An 18,915-nucleotide genomic window follows, 5' to 3' on the forward strand; every position below is an offset into this window, starting at 1 on the left:
ATGAGTCATTCTTCCATGCATTTCATTTCTGTTCAACTTTTGAAAAAACAGTTACTTAAAAAAATGATTATATAGGGGCTGGCCCCGTGACCAATTGGTTAAGTTTGCATGCTCCACTTTGTTTTGCTGGTTTGGATCCTGGGTGCAGACATGGTACCGCTCGTCAGGCCACGTTCAGGCGGCATCCCACATACCACAACTAGAAGGACCCACAGCTAAAATATACAACTATGTACTGGGGGGATTTGGGGAGAAAAAGCAGAAAAGAAATGGTTATATAGATATGCAAAACTTTGTACTCATGACTAAAAACTATAGAAAATTGTGATTGGAATGGATTATAATCTGAAGGCTTCTAATATTTGCTCAGTTCCACAATAGTCCAAAAATCTTCTGATCCATAACATAGTAAATATGCATTGGAAAACAATAAGCATATTTTAGAGTTTTAAAACATTTCCAACATAGACACTATCTCCTAATAATTATCTGATTCCATAGATTTATTTAACATTTCTCTCCTCAATAAAGTGATCCAAACTTTCTCCTGAAAATCAGTCTGGATTCTTCTCCTCTGGGTCATCCCTTTTTATTCTGACATATGTTTATACTCTCAGAATTATCTAATGGGCCCATTTAGGAAGATGTTGAAAATCACCTTTCTGTAAAATAGGAAAAGCATATATTTATTGTTATATGTAAGAAGGAATCATCTACAGTTTGACGAGGTCCTGCGTTTTGTGACAAATTGGAGTCCTCTTGCGCGAGCCATGCCAACATGTGCAGTGAATCTGTAATCAGAAGCAGAGGGCTTTATGAATGCCTTAGCCTTCTCTGCGAATCCATGTGTACAATAACTAGCTGCACCAATAACAGCTTCACTTAATTAGTTTTATGGGACAAATTTTCCATAATTGCTTGTACCAAATAAACGTCCAGGCAAATCTTCATTTGCATTTCCAATTAAGTATTTGCCCAAGTTTCACTTATGATGGGTTTCACACATCGTAATGGACACACTTACACAATCATATTTTCTTAAGTTAATGCTGAAATTTTGACCATTAAAATAAATAATATTTACAGTTTACTTTACATTAATATTTATGGTTGTATAACCACATAAAAATTTTAGCAGGACTAAAATGGTGATTTTTGAACACAGATATTCACTTCTCCTCTCCGTCTAATCCTGATCCAGTCTGTTTATTCAAATAAATAAAGGAAGACAAAATAAGGCACATTTTTCTGTTGGCCTGGAAACTAGGAAAGGGTACCCATAGGCTGGAATTTTCATGAACCACATGTAATATGTACGGTGGATGATATTTGGCTAGGACAGACAGGCTAAGGGAGAAAGAAGAATGACTAGTGGGATTCCTCTAACAAGGAAGAAGAAGGAACTTTAACCTGTAACAAGATGGCGGCAAGCGTAATTCTGAGCATATCATGCATGATGCTAAATGTTGAATAGGGTAAATTTTTCTATTAAATGGAAAAACCTGTCACAAGGAGACAAAGAGTAAAATCTAACTGCTGTTGCTTTGAGACACCTCAATACGGAAGTGGATGAGCCAAAGGATAACACACTAATGTAAATAAAAGGTAAGTCAGAAGTGTAGAGGAGGTTATTTTGTGGGTTAAAAAACAGTTACCAATAAAGTTGTAACAGACTTGAACATTTATGTGAATCATTTCCTGTAGAAATGTAAATGAGTATATATATAAAATATTTGAAATGCTAGAAAAAATTACAAAATTAGAATCACAAAATGATAATATATATTATCTAGCTAGCTTCAAAAATATCAGAAGCAAAAAATAAATAAGGTTGCGAAGTGATGTTTCTTACAGGCCCAAATGTTTGGAAGTCCACATTCCAGGCGGTGGATGCTGACAACAGCAGTCCTTGCACAGCATCCACAGCTACTACATTTCTGGGCATGAGATCCTGGAATCTCCCCTTTTGTAGCGAGTTCTCAGCTGAATTTTAGGCATACTAAAGTGGTGGTTCTCAAACTTGAGAGAATAAGTAGTAAACTTGATCTAAAGTATGTATGTAAAGTATGTATGTATGATCTAAAGTATGTAAAGTAAATATGCAAACTATTCTGTTCCAATACCCATTTAACATGTTTAAATATTGATTATGTTGTGGGTCCAAAATGCCTCTGTAGATTCCGAAAAGGCAGAAAAGGTACTGTGGCCACAGGACCATTCAAATAGAAACTAATAACAAAGTTGAAACAAATATCCAAACACTTGGTGGAAAAAAAAGTTCCTAGTAGCTAATGTAGAAACCAAAACTGCAATTTTAGACTTCTTAGAAGTTAACAATGAAATACTGAATAAAACTGTGGATAAGGGCCAGAAGTATTATTCAGAGGAAATTCTTACCTTGAATGATTTTATAATTAAACAACAAAGGTTGAAAATCAATTAAGTGTCTCAACAAAAGGAAGTAAAATAAAACTAAGGAAAGGAGAAAGGAATTGATGAAGATTAAAAAAAGAGCAATACTATAGAAAATATATAAAGAATGTATTTGATAAATCCAAATATTAGTTTTCCACAAAATCAATGAAAAAGGCAAGCCATTTACAAGGCTAATGAAAAAAAAAAGAGAAAAACGTATGCTATTAAGAATGAGGATCAACAAGAAATATAGGGATTGCTATGAAAAAGACAACTAAATTTTATAGAGGAGTGTGAGACAAAACTCAAATAAATATGGAGACATGCTGTGAGAGAACTTGAGAATTTTAAAGTTTTAAAATCTCCCCCAGTTAACTATAAATATAATACAGCTCCGCATTTGGAGAAATTAATGTGTAAAAATAGCAAGGGAAATTATCTTAAAAAATATGAGGAATTTGAATATCAGGTATTGAATATACTGTTTAGTGAAAATAATTAATTATGGAAATATCAGAAAAAGTTACCAAATCATTCCACCCTTTTCTCTCTGCCCCCTGCCCTCCCCCAAATAAGAAAATAACAGATCCAAATCATTTCATGAACAAGTTTTTGAGACCTTAAAGGCACAGGCAATTTTTATGTTATTGAAATTTATTAAGAACATAAAATAAAATGGAAAATTTATGAATTTATTTCCTGAGACTAGAATAATTCTGATATCAAAAACATAAATTTAATAAAAAGGAAATTATATACTTTTCATGGAATACCAGTAAGACTCAACACATTAGGATATGTAATTGTGTAATTTATATCATTGATATATTAAAGGAGAAAAAAAAACCTTGACAATCTCATTAGATGCAGAAGGGGCACCTGATAAAATTTAAGATCCATTCTTGATTATGAAAAGTTGTCTAAAGAGATAGTAATTGATGACCACTGCCTCACCACAATGACCGATACCTATATCACCAACATCAAACTTATTCCCGAAACACTAGAGATATTCCTTCTATCTCCTCTTCTTTAAAATGAAGATAACAATAATTCTTACTGCTAGGATTGTTGCAAGAATTTAATGAGCTTATATGCTTATGAATTAACAATTAAAAATTAAGCCTTTAATGTCAGATCCAGCCAATGCAAAAATATAAGAAAAAATAAATTATATTTTAATGAAGGGGACATATTATTTGCAGGTACTATCTGATAATATCCGATATTATCTATAAATATAAAGAAAATTAATAGAAACATTGGAATAAAAAAAGTCAGTAAAGTATAAACAAGATCAAAATTAAGTAAAAAGAAATCAGTTGCCATACCTAATAGGAAAACATTTTAAAAACCTGAAAACAGCATCAAAGAGTATAATAGCAGGAAACAAAAACAATTATAATGCTTAAGACTTACCTGAGGAAGTTCGAGAACTGTACTGAAGGATGTGACAAAAGGCTAAATAATTGGAGATCATTTAATGCATAATAAACTTGAAGCCTGAAGTCACTGAGGAAAGGATGGACTAAGTGATTTCTATGTACATGATTCTGGGAAAATGGGTTGCTTTTCCATCAGGGGAAAATGTGTCAGTGTGTTAGACCAAACACAATAGCTATTTCAAGATGGATTAAAGGTCAAGCACTTGAAACAAACTGTAAATAAAACTATAAAATAATGGGGAAATCCTATGTAAGCAAAGTGAAGCGAGAATAACAAAGGAAAAAAAAAACGTTAAGATGTCAAGATGGCAAAAACCAAAATTGCCACTGTAAATTAAAAGACAAAGGAGAGACTGGCGAAAAATACTTGTAGCATAAAACCAAATGGATGATGTCACTAATGTAAAAGGTTGTTTCTTTTTAATCAGTAAGAAAAAGGCAAGTCAACCTAGGAGAAAAGTTAATTCAAAGAAGTAGAAATTGGAATAGCTAAAAAGCATGTGACAGGCTCATGCTTTATTTAACCATGATTGTGGTTGTCAGGAGTGCAGAAGATGGAGCCATGCCACCTGATTTGGCACACAGTCTTCTCCTCTAACTGGCTGTGTGATTTTTGACAAGTTACTTAACCTCTCTGTCTCCATTTCCTCCTTGATGAAATGAAGATATTATCGTAATACCTTCATTGGAGGTCTATGGTGAGGACTGATATGATTTGGTAAATGTGAAGTGAGTACAGTAACACACAGTAAACATTTATAATATAAGCTATCATCTTCATCACCCTTGTTTTAGTAAATTAAATGATCAAATTAGTTTAAGCAATCAGATTAACAAATAGTAAATATTTTTAATTAGCAGTGATAATTAGTTGTAGAAAAAAGGACTCTCAAATGCTGTTGGAGGGAGCATGACTTGCTATAAGGCTTGTAGAAAGCACCTTGATGAAATGGATTAAAATTTAATATACACATATCTTTGAGTACTTATCTTCTGGGTATCTATTCTAGAGAGGAAACTGGGACTCAGAGAGATACAGTAATTACCCATGGTCACACAGATGCTAAATGCCAGAAATGGGAATTGAATCCAAGTCTGTCTGTTTTCACAGCCCTACCGTGGCCCACTGTTAATAAACATATGAAAGATAATGTTCAGTTACATCACTTATAAAAAAGCACATATTACAACAACCTGAGGCCATTTTATTCCTATGAAATTGCTGTATATTAAATAAAAATGCCTACGGTTGGCGAAGTTGCAAGGAAATGGACAGGCTCATTCACTGAGGCCAGGAGTATAAATGTTATACAGCATTTTAGGAGGGCAAATTGGCAGTGCTTGCCAAAGCCGTAAAACGAGGCGCATCCTATGACTCAGCAGTTCCACCTCTAGGAATTTATTCTCGGAGTGAATCATGGATGCCCAAAGATATCTGTGTATAAATTCATCACAGTGTTTGTAATTGTTAAATATTGGAAGCATTCTTACAGTGGAGGATTGCTTAAGGTAGGTATAGAATATTTGTAAAGATCTATTCAAAATTATGTAGAAGAATCTATTATTACATTAGGGAATGTTTCCCATACTTTTTGTTTTTTAATTTAAAAGACAAGTGATTAAAAACTATATAAATTAAAATAAGACTGAAAATAGATGTTAACAGCAATTTCTAGGTACTTGTCGCTGTTCTTAGTGTTTTTTCTTGATTATTTCACAACAGCCTCTGAGATATGTATCATTTTGTACTCACATTTTATAGATTAGGAAATTGAAGAACAGAGAAGTTATATAACTTATCCAGAGTTATCCAGCCATGCTGTGGCCACGCCAGAATTTAAACTCAGTTCATCTGCCTCTAGAGTCTCAAATTTTGGCCAATGACTATGATCCTATTTTTATAAGATAAACACATACAAATATACATTAAAAACTAAAGATGTGTTTATTTGTTAAAAATGTAATGTAAAAATTGTTTTCTTTAACCTTTTTTGTAAATTTTGCACAATCCTTACAATTAATATATGTTACATTCGTAAGGATAGCTTATATTTTAGAGAGAGAAGTTGATAAGAAATGCTGGCTACACCAGGTTTTCTGCCATTTCCTAAGTTCGGAGCAGAGAGTAAATGGGATGGATTGCCTGGGAACGGAGAAGAGCTGAGGTTTAAGCAAAGAGGGTCTGGGGTGATGAGCTCAGTGCTGCCTCTGCTGGCTGCTGGTTGACTTTGTGTCCAGGCAAACAATGACTGTGGGCGTTTTAATCCCTCTTGCTGTCTCTAACTCATGCCATTGGAGGCAGGCCTAATTCCAAGTGGCGACGTGAATGTGAATCACTACCAAGGAAAGCATATTTCTTTTCCTCTTGCCCAGCCACGTGTCTGTCCTCATGATAATTCATTGGAGAGTCACTTTGCGTGCGCATCAACTGGTGTATTGTGGTGGTGTCACATTGTTTTCCCTTCTGTGTAGAATGAAAAGCATCTGATAGAGTAATGCTTATTTACGCCCAAATGTCTCCATTTTCTTATGCGAAGGTCAAACTGAGGGAATCTATATGACTCTCTAGCTTGGATTTTGATCTTGAACGTGTATCTTTCCTCCCTAAGCCAACTGATGGGTTTATTCCATCATACTGATTCTGATTAACTCTGCTATTGAATCAGTTGATATCTTGTTACATCAAAGAATTTTATAGTAAAGCATAATAATGATAATTCTTTAAAAAGAGTTCCAGATGAGAAAAAGATTTGTTCTCTGTTCTTGCCTACCAACCTCTGTTATATGCCGATTATAAAAGAGTTTAGTTTTCTTAGATAGTGAATATATTTCTTTGACTCACCAATTAATTTTATAACCCAACTTTTCAAAAATTCTTTGTATTTACTATGCTTAAAGCTTGTTTAAACAGATTTAAAATTCTATATAGAAGAAAAATTGAATAGTTTAAAGATGATTTGAGGTCAGATTAAAACTCAAATCAGACTATCTTCTATGTAACTTGTCCTCTGGCTCCAAAATCCTGAATTATTACTCAGAAACAGACGTACTGCACTTTTCATTCACTGGCTAGTTTAACTAGGAATTAATTGTTAGCATGCTCTGGATAAAAGCTTTTAGATATATCCTATTGTTTCTGAAAATAATGTAAAGGGACATAAAAGTGTCCATTTCCTTGATTGTGAAAGTTGCATTCCTAATTAGGTTACATCTATATTACTGTCCTGCAGAGATGCCTTCCCCAAATTATTGCTTAATAGCTGCACTCTTCACCTATGAAAAGGCCAGTGCGTTTGCAAAGATGTGTCATAAGTCACTTGGAAAAGTTTTCTTGTAACACTGAATTTAAAGACATTATCTAGTATTATTTTTTAATTATTTTATTGAGGTCACATTGGCTTATAACATTGTGTAAATTTCAGGTGTACATTACTATATATCAGTTTCTGTAGAGACTGCTTCCTGTTCACCACCAATAGTCCAGTTTTTATCCTTCACCGTACATATATGCCCCTTTACCTCTTTTACCTTCCCCCGACCCATTCTTCTCTGGTAACCACCAGTCTGTTCTCCTTGGCTTTGTGTTTGTTTATATTCTGCATATGAGTGAAATCATATGGTATTTGTCCTTACTTATGGCTGAGTAGTATTCCATTCATATATATATATATATTTTTTTATATATCACATCTTCTTTATCCATTCATCTGTTGATGGGCATTTGAGTTGCTTCCATGAAAGACTATTATTTTATCTGGTGACCCTTATATTTGAGTGAAATGAAAGCCTCCCGGATGTCAGCCCAAGAAGACTCTGCAAATGACCTTAGAGACCTCCTTTTGTCATAAATTGAAAACCGTATCGTTCCTTTTTGCCTTGACTGACAGAGATCTCAAAATTCAGCTTAGAACTTAATTGGAGCAACTATTTCATACCTAAAGATGAAAGTATGTATAGAGTCTCTGCTATAAATTTTGTTTTGGCTGTGTTTAATTGTCCTGTTTAACAGAGATTTTAAAATTATAAACTGCTAGAAATAATTCTCAGAGTTCTAAGTATAAATAATAAACATACTTCTTGGCAGGAAGAGTATATGTTTAGTTGTCATTTCCTGTTATATAAATACTCTCATTTGGGGTGTTCAGCAAATTGGGATGTTACAGAACTTTTTATCCCGTATTCTCATGTTGGAAATTCAATTATGTAACGACTATGGTAAAGGAAAATATTTAAAACATAGTCTCTTTGGTTACTATTTCAGCTTAATTTTGACACTAAATATTCAAATGCTTTGACCTATTTTTAGCCCAAACGTATCCCAAATATAATGAAATATTAAGTAGTAGATTTCCTCTTTCCCTTATTCTTTACCTTTTCCCAAAAGATATTCCTTATGGCAGATAGCCTGAAACAGTGGAATCAACCAAATGTTCATCAATAGGAAAATTAATAAATTGTGGTTTATTCACTTTTTGTGCAGTTTAAAGAAACGAGACAGAGCTATATGTGATAGAAATTATCAAAGCAAATTGATAGATACAAAATGGAGTTGCAAAATACATACACCTTGACACTTGGCACAAAGTGTAAAATACTTTTTTCAGGGATATATTTATGAACATAAATCAAAATTTTGGGAGGATACCTGCCAAATTCTTATCTAATTTCCATCCGGGGAAGGAATTGTGATATTTATGGAAGTTCAAAGGGATTTTAGTTTTTTTATGTAATTTTTCGAACTTTTTACAAATTTTTAAACTTGTAATTTATATATTTTAAGATGATGTTATATTGAAATGCCAAACCTGAATAGCCTTAATTATATCTCTGGTTTTGAAAATTGCCTTAGTGTCCCTAGGCGGATTCTGAGTTGTGCTGACACAAGACTAGGACATTGAGAAAGAGGAAACGATCATTTACTAAATCAGAAAAAAAACAACAAAAAGCTTCTTTTACTATAGAAGATTTCTTTTTATACTGATACCTCTTGTTCTTCTGCTGACCTTCCCTCACCCTTAAGAAATCATGGAAATTTTAAGCTAACGGTACAATGACTGTGGGTTGAGGCAAAGCTCAACTGGGCCGAAGTCAGCTTGGCACATTGTCATGCTGTTTTTGTATTTATTTCTTTCAACTTTAACACCCACATTTTATTAAGTGAGACTGTGGATAAAAGAGGAAGCTCAGAATCCTGTTTGGACACCGTTTAGGAAGGAAACCAGGTCTTTATGGGGCACCCCCTTCCCCTTAGCCACTGGCCAGGAAAACCATCTTTCTGTTTAAAACCTATTCAGTCTGAGAGAGGTGGGGTGACTTTGGGAAGGAAGGTGACCTCTCCCTTGTAAAGTGGAATGGCTCTGTTTCCCCTCATGACTTATTCAACTCATTTCCACCACTGTTTATAAGAACACTTGTGCTGAATGCTTGTAGTGACAGCAATAGTCATTTAAAATATGGCTCAAATTTCATGGCCTCAAATTTCCTGTGTTATTTCGAATCTTGGATCCTTGCAATCCCAAATGGAGCTTTTGGTCAGCTCGGGTTTTGCCGATGGCCTTTAGGAGTTACCAGGCATGCTTCTTATAAGCCAGAAGTTTAATCAATACATATGCTACTACTGTGTGTACTCAGAGCATGGCTGCTATCAAACCTGAAAAGAAGATGCCTTAATGGGAGTCAGGTTATTTCCAAAAGGATATAGGAGATGTTTTTCTTAGATGTCTTACATGCTGGGGCCCGCAGGTAGTTAGTGTATGGAACTAATATGAGATGCTGGCCCAGAGAGGATCTCAGAGGAACTTGTGCCTTTTCAAAGTTTTTGGATTGTGACCTCAACTTTAGCTACACTGATTTATTTAATGTGCATTGCTCTGTGGCTCTGAAACACTGATCATTTTTTAAAACTTGGTTCCTTTATTCATTTCTGAAAAATATCTCAATAACCTTTTTATTTTGGAAAAATTTTAGCTCTATAGAAAAGATGTAAAGATAAGACAGAGTTCCCATATACCCCTCACCTAGTTTCCCACAGTGTTAACATCTTACATTGCCATGATACACTTATCAAAACCAAAAAATCTGACATTGTACATTACTATTAACTAAACTCTGGTCTTTATTTGGGTTCTACCAATTTTTCCACTAATGGCCTTTTTCTGTTCCAGGATCCAACTCAGGGTACCACACTGCATTTAGTCATCTTATCTCCTTAATCTTCTGATTTATGACAGTTTCCAAGTTTTTCCTTTTTCCCATGACCTTGGCAATCTTATGGAGTACTGGCCAGGAATTTTGTAGGATATTCATCATTTTTTAATAAATAAAAATGTATAACCTCTGGGATTTTTGAAAGAAAGCCTGAATAGACTTAGTAATAATTTGTACCACTAATTTTCCATTCATACACCAGTTTCAGCCTGGTAATTTTTCACTTTATCTTTTTATTAGTTACAACAGCACTCTAGAATTAAAAGTTGGTTTATGATGGATTTAATATTTGCATCATCTGTGTGTCCATTCTGCATCCTCAGCTTTGCCTGTTCATCCAGTTTAAACCCCACAGAAAGTTTGTATTTTGTCTGTTGTTTATGACAGATTCGAGATGGACAACCAAATTGTTACGTGCTGAAGAATAAAGATTTAGAACAAGCTTTTAAAGGAGTTATTTACTTGGAGATGGACCTCATATATAATCCGGTAAGTTTATCTGGCCCATACCTCCCACATTCTCTGCAGCTCAAGTAAAAGGTGACCAGCCTGGAGAGGCTGAAATCAATGTAAGATGTTTCAGAATTGTTGCAGCTAGAGAGAGAGCAGTGTTTTAAAACTTAGCCGTAAAATCAGTGCTGGACTCTCCAGTTTCAACTGCTCTTAATCCAGTTGAGCCAGGAGAATTGATGGTGTTTAATTCTCAATAAATCTAAATGGCAAGGAAAAAATAAAAAATAAAGGAGAAAATTCCTTTTTTAGCTTTATTCCCTGTGATCATCCAAGGCGATAGTTGCCTATTGGACAGAGAGGTTTTCAAGCCTCTGTCACCTTATTTAATTGTTGTAGTAGATGTCCTGCCATCCAGTATTACCAAGACAAGTAGTTACTCAATTGGAAACTGTAGTTAAAGGAGGAATTTTTTTAAGTGTATCTTAAACCTTAGGTTAATATGAAATATGTAAATATACATTTGTTTGCCCATCTTTAGGTGTGGGCCCCAAATCATTTTTTTTGGGCATTGATTTGTTATTTTTACTTCTACAACATATTCTTTACATAATACACCCAAGATATCTATGGTAATTTCTAGTTTCACTTTCTTTGAAGAGGATATATACTTTAAAGACATTCACAGAATAATCAATATAGAATTCTTCCAGATTGTTTTTCCATATAGTCAATTCCTCAATAACAGTATGTTTGTAGTGACCCACCTTTATGAAGGCTTTCTCGAGCAACATAAATTTCAACTCTTTTGGTCTGTGCTTGTATTTCATTGATTTATATAATAATTAATTAAAATATAGAATTGCAATCATGGGTAAACTGGCATAAATAGATTTTGAAATTAGCACAGTTGATTCTTGGTGGGCGTACAATTCAACTGTTGTGAGCAGAAATTGTAGGCATGCAGGAAAATGGCCTACTTCGCTGTGAGCATTCACATGCCATGGTGTCAACAGTAGATTCTAGAAGGGGTAAGAAGAGCACAGTTTGATCCAGATAGTGGTATAAATGAATGTAGAGTAATGGAGCTTTGAAGTAATTATAAGAATAACTGCCATTTTTTGGCCACCTATAATGTGCCAGGCTCTGACATTATTCCATTTAATCCTCACAATAAACCTGGTAAATAGGTATCATGAATGCCATTTTATGATGAGCAAATGGAATTAAACAGAGGAGCTGATTTGCTAATAAATGAGTGAGTCAGCAAAGAGATCCAGATCTTTCTGACTCTATGATTATTCCCATGCTACACTGCTTCTCGTTTAGTGTCTTTAGGGAATTGTTTATAAAATCAATGGCAGGAGAATTTTCTATTTTCTTCCCAGTAATGCTAGAACTCTGGGCACAGTCTCCAGTGTGGGGGGCTATTGTTAATTCCTCTTGTTCCCCATAGCTTTCCCTTTCTCTTCACGGACATCGTATGTGCATGTTACATCACAGCTCACCCTTTATCTCCTATTTCCTTTTGACAAGCACTTGCATATAGACCGGACACAGGTGAAACCTGAGTTTTAGGGGGGAAAAGTCTTAAATAGAAAATATGTTAGTGAAATGATTTTCCAGTTGTCCATTTGATGTAAAGGAGAAGGACTCGAATTCTTCTCTTTGAGGTTTTTCTCAGTATGGTGATTTGGACAAACCTAAATCCATCAGTTTGAGAACTTCATGAACCCAGTCTCTGCAGTGGTTTAAAATAGCTCCATTGATTCGCAAAGTGGATACAGCCCCCTGGAGTCTCCCATGCAGTGTGACCCACGTGAGTCAGGCTGACGTGATGTCCCCAGAAACACACTCAAAGCACAGGGGTGGCCACCATTTCTCTGCTCCCTGCTAAAGGCCTTAGGTCAGTGGGTATTGGTTTCCATGTTCTTCAAGTCTTTAAGAAGAAAAGGAGAAGAATGAAGTCCATATAAATTCTACTCTTTTTAACAATGTCGTCTTTCTAGATCAAAGCAAGTATTAGGACCTTTACTCCTAGAGAAAAACGCTTTGCTGAAGATGGCCGCAAGCTATCCAAAAAGGTAGGTCTGTACGGTGAACTGGCTTGTGGGTACACTCAGCACCCAGCACCCCAAGTACTTAATTGTCATTGCTTGTTTGCATCTCTCCCTCTCTCTCTCCCCTCCCTATCTCTTCATTCCTTTCTGCTTGTCTCCATTTCTCATCCTAAAGGAGGACTTCAGTCAGTCCAATAAGAAGGAGAAGACTTGAAACATAGCTACTGGATAAAGCAGAGGTGTCAGCCCTTTGCTAATCTCCTGCGTTGTTCTATCAACAAACATTCCTAGCCTTAAGCCTGCATAAACATTCTCCGGAGTTTACTTGTCCTGTCTGCCCCTCTTTAATTGCAGCCATTTTCATCTTAGTCCTTCGAAGTTGCAAGGAGGTATTCTGCCCACGGAGTCCATAAAGGGATTAACCCAGTGGATCTTTAGAGACGTCTAGCCTTGGATTCTACCACAGCTGCTCCTGCCACTTTTGTGTTGTCTCAATTTAGGATGTGTTGGCATTTGCCTCATGTGAAATTCACTCTCTCTCCCTCTACCTGTCACCCTTAATTCCTCTCTCATCAGTTCAACAAAAAGTGAAGATCAGTCCGGGAGGTTTCACATTTTTTTAACATGACCTTTGCATTTCTTTTCAGAGTCCCTCCCTATCCTATTCAGAAACAGTTCAGAATCTCACTCAGTACCTATTGTCCCTCTTTGGTTGTGTAACAAAGAACAAAGTGTCCCTTTTTAAAGTGTTTATTACTTCCAGCACTTCCTGTGTGGTGAGCAGCTGTGGGTTACATAAAGCGGTTAAATATAAAGGCATCTCATCATCCTTTTGTTTCCCATAACTTCTGGGCACACTTGGGAAAGACCTTCAGCGTCTTTTGAAGAGAGCATCCCAAATGTTTAGTTTCTGTCTGCCATAACATTGAGTGTAATATTTATTTTATGTAATCTGAGTAAACGTCTTATTTTTGTATTATTATTATTGCCTTTTGCTCTGTTTACTTGAAAGTTAAAACCTGAGTTGAAGTAGGTGGGGTAGCTGCTTTGCAAACACACTGAAATGAATCTGCCTACGCCTGGGAGAGAAGACATTTCCTTTCCAAACACACCTCCATGGGGGGTGGGCTGGGCCCAGGGAGCACCAGGAGATTTGGGGCTGAGGTCCTGGGGTATGTTAGGATCCCCCCCTTTTGCCTCTCACCACAAAGTGTCCCCAGATTTTCATAAAGTTGAAACTCGTGCTTATGATGCAAATACTTAAAAGCACTTACTGCGTGACAGGCGTTTTTCTAAACCCTTACTTCTCTCCATAATCTGCAAGGTAAGTACTAAAATCAACCCCACTGAATAAGAGAGAGATTAAGAAACTGGCCCAGAGGCCTGCCCGGTGGCGCAGTGGTTAAGTGTGCACATTCCGCTTCTCGGTGGCCTGGGGTTTGCTGGTTCGGATCCCGGGTGTGGACATGAGACTGCTTGGCAAAAGCCATGCTGTGGTAGGCGTCCCACATATAAAGTAGAGGAAGATGGGCATGGATGTTAGCTCAGGGCCAGTCTTCCTCAGAAAAAAGAGGAGGATTGAAAGTAGTTAGCTCAGGGCTAATCTTCCTCAAAAAAAGAAAAGAAAAGAAACTGGCCCAAAGTTGCACAGCTAGAAGAACTGGATTCCCTTTCTAGAACTATACTTGCCTCTAGACTTTTTCTTCTGGACTAGATGAACTGAAATACTTGTACATTTCTACTATAAATGTATCCATTTCCTTCCAAGCTAGACAACATAGACACTCATTCCCATTCTTTCTGTCTCTCTCTCAAACACACACACACACACAGACACAAATTCACACACACCGGAAGCCTGGGTGCTGAAGCTTTAACCAGCTCAGTTTTGTGCTGAACATTATTGAAAGATGCTACCCTCCATCAAAGGAGCTATAAAATGCATTGGATTTTCTTTTCCTCTATGGATGGTCATATTTTAAAAAGAATTTTAGAAGTATTAGGACTTTTCCTTTCTATTATTATTTTAATTGGCAGCTATACAAAATATAATTTAAATGGCCATGCTGGAAGATCCTAAGAGCATACTTGGAGTACTTAAATCTAGTTCCCTGTTTTTCCTTTTTTTTTAAATCAGATCTTATCAAGAGATGCAGACCGTGTGAAAAGAATCACCATGGCAATATGGAATACAATACAGTTCCTTAAAAGCTGCTTCCAGTGGGAATCCACATTGAGAAGTGCAATAGCATTTGTGGTAAGCTTCCTTTTTTATGTTCAAATTATTTGCTTCTGAGTCCCAGATCCAAATGCAGACGGGTTTTATTTTACTGACATAAAGCAGAATGATAACACATCCAACATAGCTGAAGTTTACACCTGTAAGGAAACTTTAAAACATAAAAGTATGCATTCGTCTTTCTAAAATATATTACAGCATAGGTGATTATGTAGGTGATGTCTTTTTAAGACTGTACTTAAGTCGAATTTACCCTTAAATTACCCAAATCTTACTCATGTGCTATCTCTTGGTAGGTTTAAGAGATCTAATTATATATATATATATATTTCAATGTTTTTGTGGTAGTTACTATAACCATGTTTGTATAGTCCCTACCTTGTCTGTATTTCTCTCCTTCTATACTAGTAAATACCAGTGTTTTTTGAAAAATCACATGACTAAATTGCTCTAATTCATGATTTAAGTAAATCATTCACAGATTTTGATAGATAAAAATTATTCATATCAAACCAATTGAGACATAACTGATCACTACACATTCTAAGTTGACTCAACACCACAAAGGAGAACTACCAGTGTATGTGAAATGCACTCTTACTTCTCTCTGATAGCATTGGCCATCCTTATGAGCGTAGTAAAACCGCAGAATCTCAGAGCTACGAGAGACCTCACAATCACCTAAGCCAGCCACTGACAGTCCAAGAATCTTGTAAGGACATGAAAGTTGGTGCAGTGCCCTCACTTTACGTCTCAGGGCATTCTCCTTCATTGGTGAAGGGTCTCTTCCTGCATCATACCAGTGATGTCCGACATGGGAGGAGAAACCAAGTCTCTCAACTGCTAATCTTGTACATTTTGTTTTATGCCATTAATTTCTGTACCTGAATGGTCTGAGTCGTGATCCTCAGTAAGTCATGATCGTGGTTCTTCTGTCTCCTGTTTTCTGTTGTCAATGCTCTCTTCTACCTCATGTCCTCATTTAAAAAAAAAAAAAAAAAAAAGCCCAAGATGTCAATGGGTTCAAGGTGACTCCCACCTTTATTAGGCAAACAAGTATATCAGCTCCATAAGAGGCCTTTTTCTTTGCCATTGGAGAACATTCTGTTTGGTCTAGTTAATTTTAGTTTTTCGTTGCTTCAGGATGTAGAGGACCTGTGAAGGCTGCAGCCTTGACCTGTAATGTACTTTTTCTTTGGTCTGAAGTTGCCAAAACAATTGGCCTTAACAAAAACATGAAGAAGGATTTCATTAATCCGTATTTGTCTTTGTCTTGGCATTTATTCACGCGCTTCCCTTTCTCATGCTCTCCTCAGCTGAGGGCATCATGTCTTGGGTTCCTCTTCAATCTCCCCATCTGAATTCTCTTTAAAAACTTTCCATGGAATGTTCTGTGATTCTGGACAGAAGAAGAAAGTCAACACAACTGGTGGCTTCTTCCAGTCAGCACCCCAGCCAGCCCTTGTGAGGAGGAGAGGATTTCCTCTTCTTGAGCTTAGGTTTCTGGCACTGTGATTTTTAGAAAAACAGAGATCTGTTGCACTGGATTACGTATGGGAATGACAGAAATGATTAATGGGCTGTCGGCTTGATCTGGAGAGAGATTAGAACAAATGAATAGAAATAAGTTGTCTAATAGAGGGGACTTCTGAACGGGAAGGAAGCCTTGGCAGTGGGGCCACATCTGCACTGCCTGTGCCCTGAGTATGTCCTCTCTGTGGATGCCACACGGCAGATCCCTCTGCCAAGCTGGTGGGTGCAGACTGCCACATCATCCTTTCAAATCTCTAAGGCCTACAGAATGGAAAATAAATGTGATGCTCTTATTGCTGGCTCGCTAAAGTGTAATTTTGCAAGGATACGTGAGGATATGACACTGTGGGTGGCCCCACTTATGTGTGTATGGGCACCATTTTGTTTTGGACATGATTGAAGGAAGGCACAATCAATTAGGAAGGATACATGCATGAACTCTCTCTCTGAATATTCCTGAAGGTCCTGGAATGAAGAGTGCTCACTTCAACACCTTAAGTTTTCAGTTTTAATTTGAAACTCTCCATGTGAATGTTGTTCTTACATTTACTTTAACCAGCGTGGTGATCTCAGAGCTACAGCAGATATAGAGAGGTGGCTCTCTCTCCTCCCTAAGCCAATGAAGTCTAGTTTTACTAGAGAATATTTTTGTTACTAATATCATGACAGTCCTTCCAAAAGTATTTCTGCTTTTAAAGTAAGAACATATAAAGAAAATGCAGTTTTAGGATAAAGTAAAAAATATATTTGTCTCCCTTTTGTAAAAAATAAGATTATAGGTAGCCAAGCCTTCATTGTTTTGGAAAACATTTTGCTTCCATGGATCTTGCTTACAGACTTCTGTTAGCGTCCTGTACTGTACTGATAGGCGATCCACACCTGGAGGCCACCGTTGGCTGTAGGGCTGTGGCCCTGACTTTCGGAGACTCCATTAAGGGCTGTCTTTCTGCAAAATGTTGGATCATCAGGTGCCCTGGGCCAGAGAGCGAGGAAGAGAGACTGTGACTCTGAAGCCTGGCTCCTTCTCTTCCTTGCTGCGCTGTCGAGAGTGCCATCTTTCTCGCTGGTGGCACACGCTGATGTTCTCCTGTGATTTCCTGAGGACAGAATGCCGTTCCTGGTCTTTATTCATCAATGTCATCATTTGTTCAAACTTCATCCACTTACCCTGCCATGATAGGAGCAGAACAATTTCGTGGTGGTCTGAAGCAAGGTCTTAAGTCAAGGATTTATTAAATGGGACTACATTTGAAGGCCTTTCTACATTAGAAATTAGGATAAGTGGTATTTGAGAGTTCACTGCGCAGGTGTGAAAAGAACCATTTTGGCTGCACCAGTCCCCAGTGCGGCTTTTCCTTCCGCTAGAGGTACAGTCCGTGACACTCGCACACAGGCTGAGGACAGAACCATAGGAATTTTTTTCTTATGTCTGTTTTGTCAGATAACATAAAATAGCCTATTCACATCATGTTAATATCTCCATTTTCAGATGATACAAAGCATGAATGTTATAGGATTGTGCTTGGTATATTCTGGCTGTTAATTTTAAAACTTTATGAAAGCCAACCGTACATTTTCTGAGGATTCCTATGGATGCGTGTATGAATATATCATGTCTTGTTGAAAGCAGGGGTTAAACAAAAGCAGCCTGTTAAGATCTAGGTCCATGCGCTTTCCAGTCAGAAGTGGATAAGTTTTTTCCTTTTTTCATTCAAAAAGGCATATTCTCAATTTTCCCAAATGACAGACAAATTAATATGAGGTGACGATTTATTGATGGAGGCCAAATGTAACTAAAATATCATGCCTAGAAGAAGCATTATATTATATTTCCTTATGAATGGATTTGTAAATATATGTGCTATTTCACAGACGTGCACATGGTCATTCCAGACAGAGACTTTGAACTCCCGCGATGTTTAACAGCTCATGTCGTACCAGCTCTTACGGTGTCAGGCACCGTCCTAAGCATTTTACGAATGTTAACTCATTTAGTTCTTGCAACGACCTGCTGATTTAGGTGCCAGTTATTACCTTCTTTTTACAGATGAGAAAACTGTGTTCATAGAGGTTAAACAAAGTGTCAGTTCCTATGGTTTTAAGAGGCAGAGCTTGCATTTAAACCCAGACCATGGGGCTGTAGAAGTCCATGTGTTTAACCATGGGACATACCGCCTCTCATTGATGCCCAGGACGCAGTGATTGTGGTCCTTGTATCTAGATAGATGATAGTGACTCTAGGGACAACCATATTGGTCACTGTGGATATATATTTAGATGTTGTGAATGGGACCTAAGCCTGTTCCAAGATGCTTTGTGGGAAAGAAACTCTCATTATATGGGTGGGAATAATTCTCAGTCATGGTTATTATATTCACAAGACATGGAGCCAAAATTAAAGAAGCAAAAGGTAGAAATGTCTGTAATATCTTTGGGGAACAGCCTAGGCTCTGGGAATCACATGCATTTGAAATCCTTGGAATCCAGCTGGATGGTCTGGAAAACCTCAGTGCCTGGCTTCAGGCTGAGCCCCAAATTGGAGTCTGAGTTATGTTTTCCCCACTTT

The 18,915-nt window shown here is 36.9% G+C and overlaps 1 protein-coding gene across 7 annotated transcripts in view; it reads left to right on the forward strand.

Moving 5' to 3' along the window:
* The window catches only part of MCTP2 (multiple C2 and transmembrane domain containing 2), a 223,110-nt gene that overhangs the window by 130,399 nt on the left and 73,796 nt on the right, over positions 1-18,915 (forward strand). For all 7 annotated transcript variants that reach the window (XM_001488295.5, XM_005602819.4, XM_070267404.1 and 4 more), the window contains exons 15-17: positions 10,455-10,556; positions 12,527-12,601; positions 14,715-14,834. In XM_001488295.5, coding sequence (XP_001488345.3) covers positions 10,455-10,556; positions 12,527-12,601; positions 14,715-14,834 — 297 coding nt within the window. The remainder of the gene's footprint in view (positions 1-10,454; positions 10,557-12,526; positions 12,602-14,714; positions 14,835-18,915) is intronic.

Source organism: Equus caballus, chromosome 1 (assembly GCF_041296265.1).
Source record: "Equus caballus isolate H_3958 breed thoroughbred chromosome 1, TB-T2T, whole genome shotgun sequence".
In the NCBI taxonomy this organism is placed as follows: Eukaryota; Metazoa; Chordata; class Mammalia; order Perissodactyla; family Equidae; genus Equus; species Equus caballus.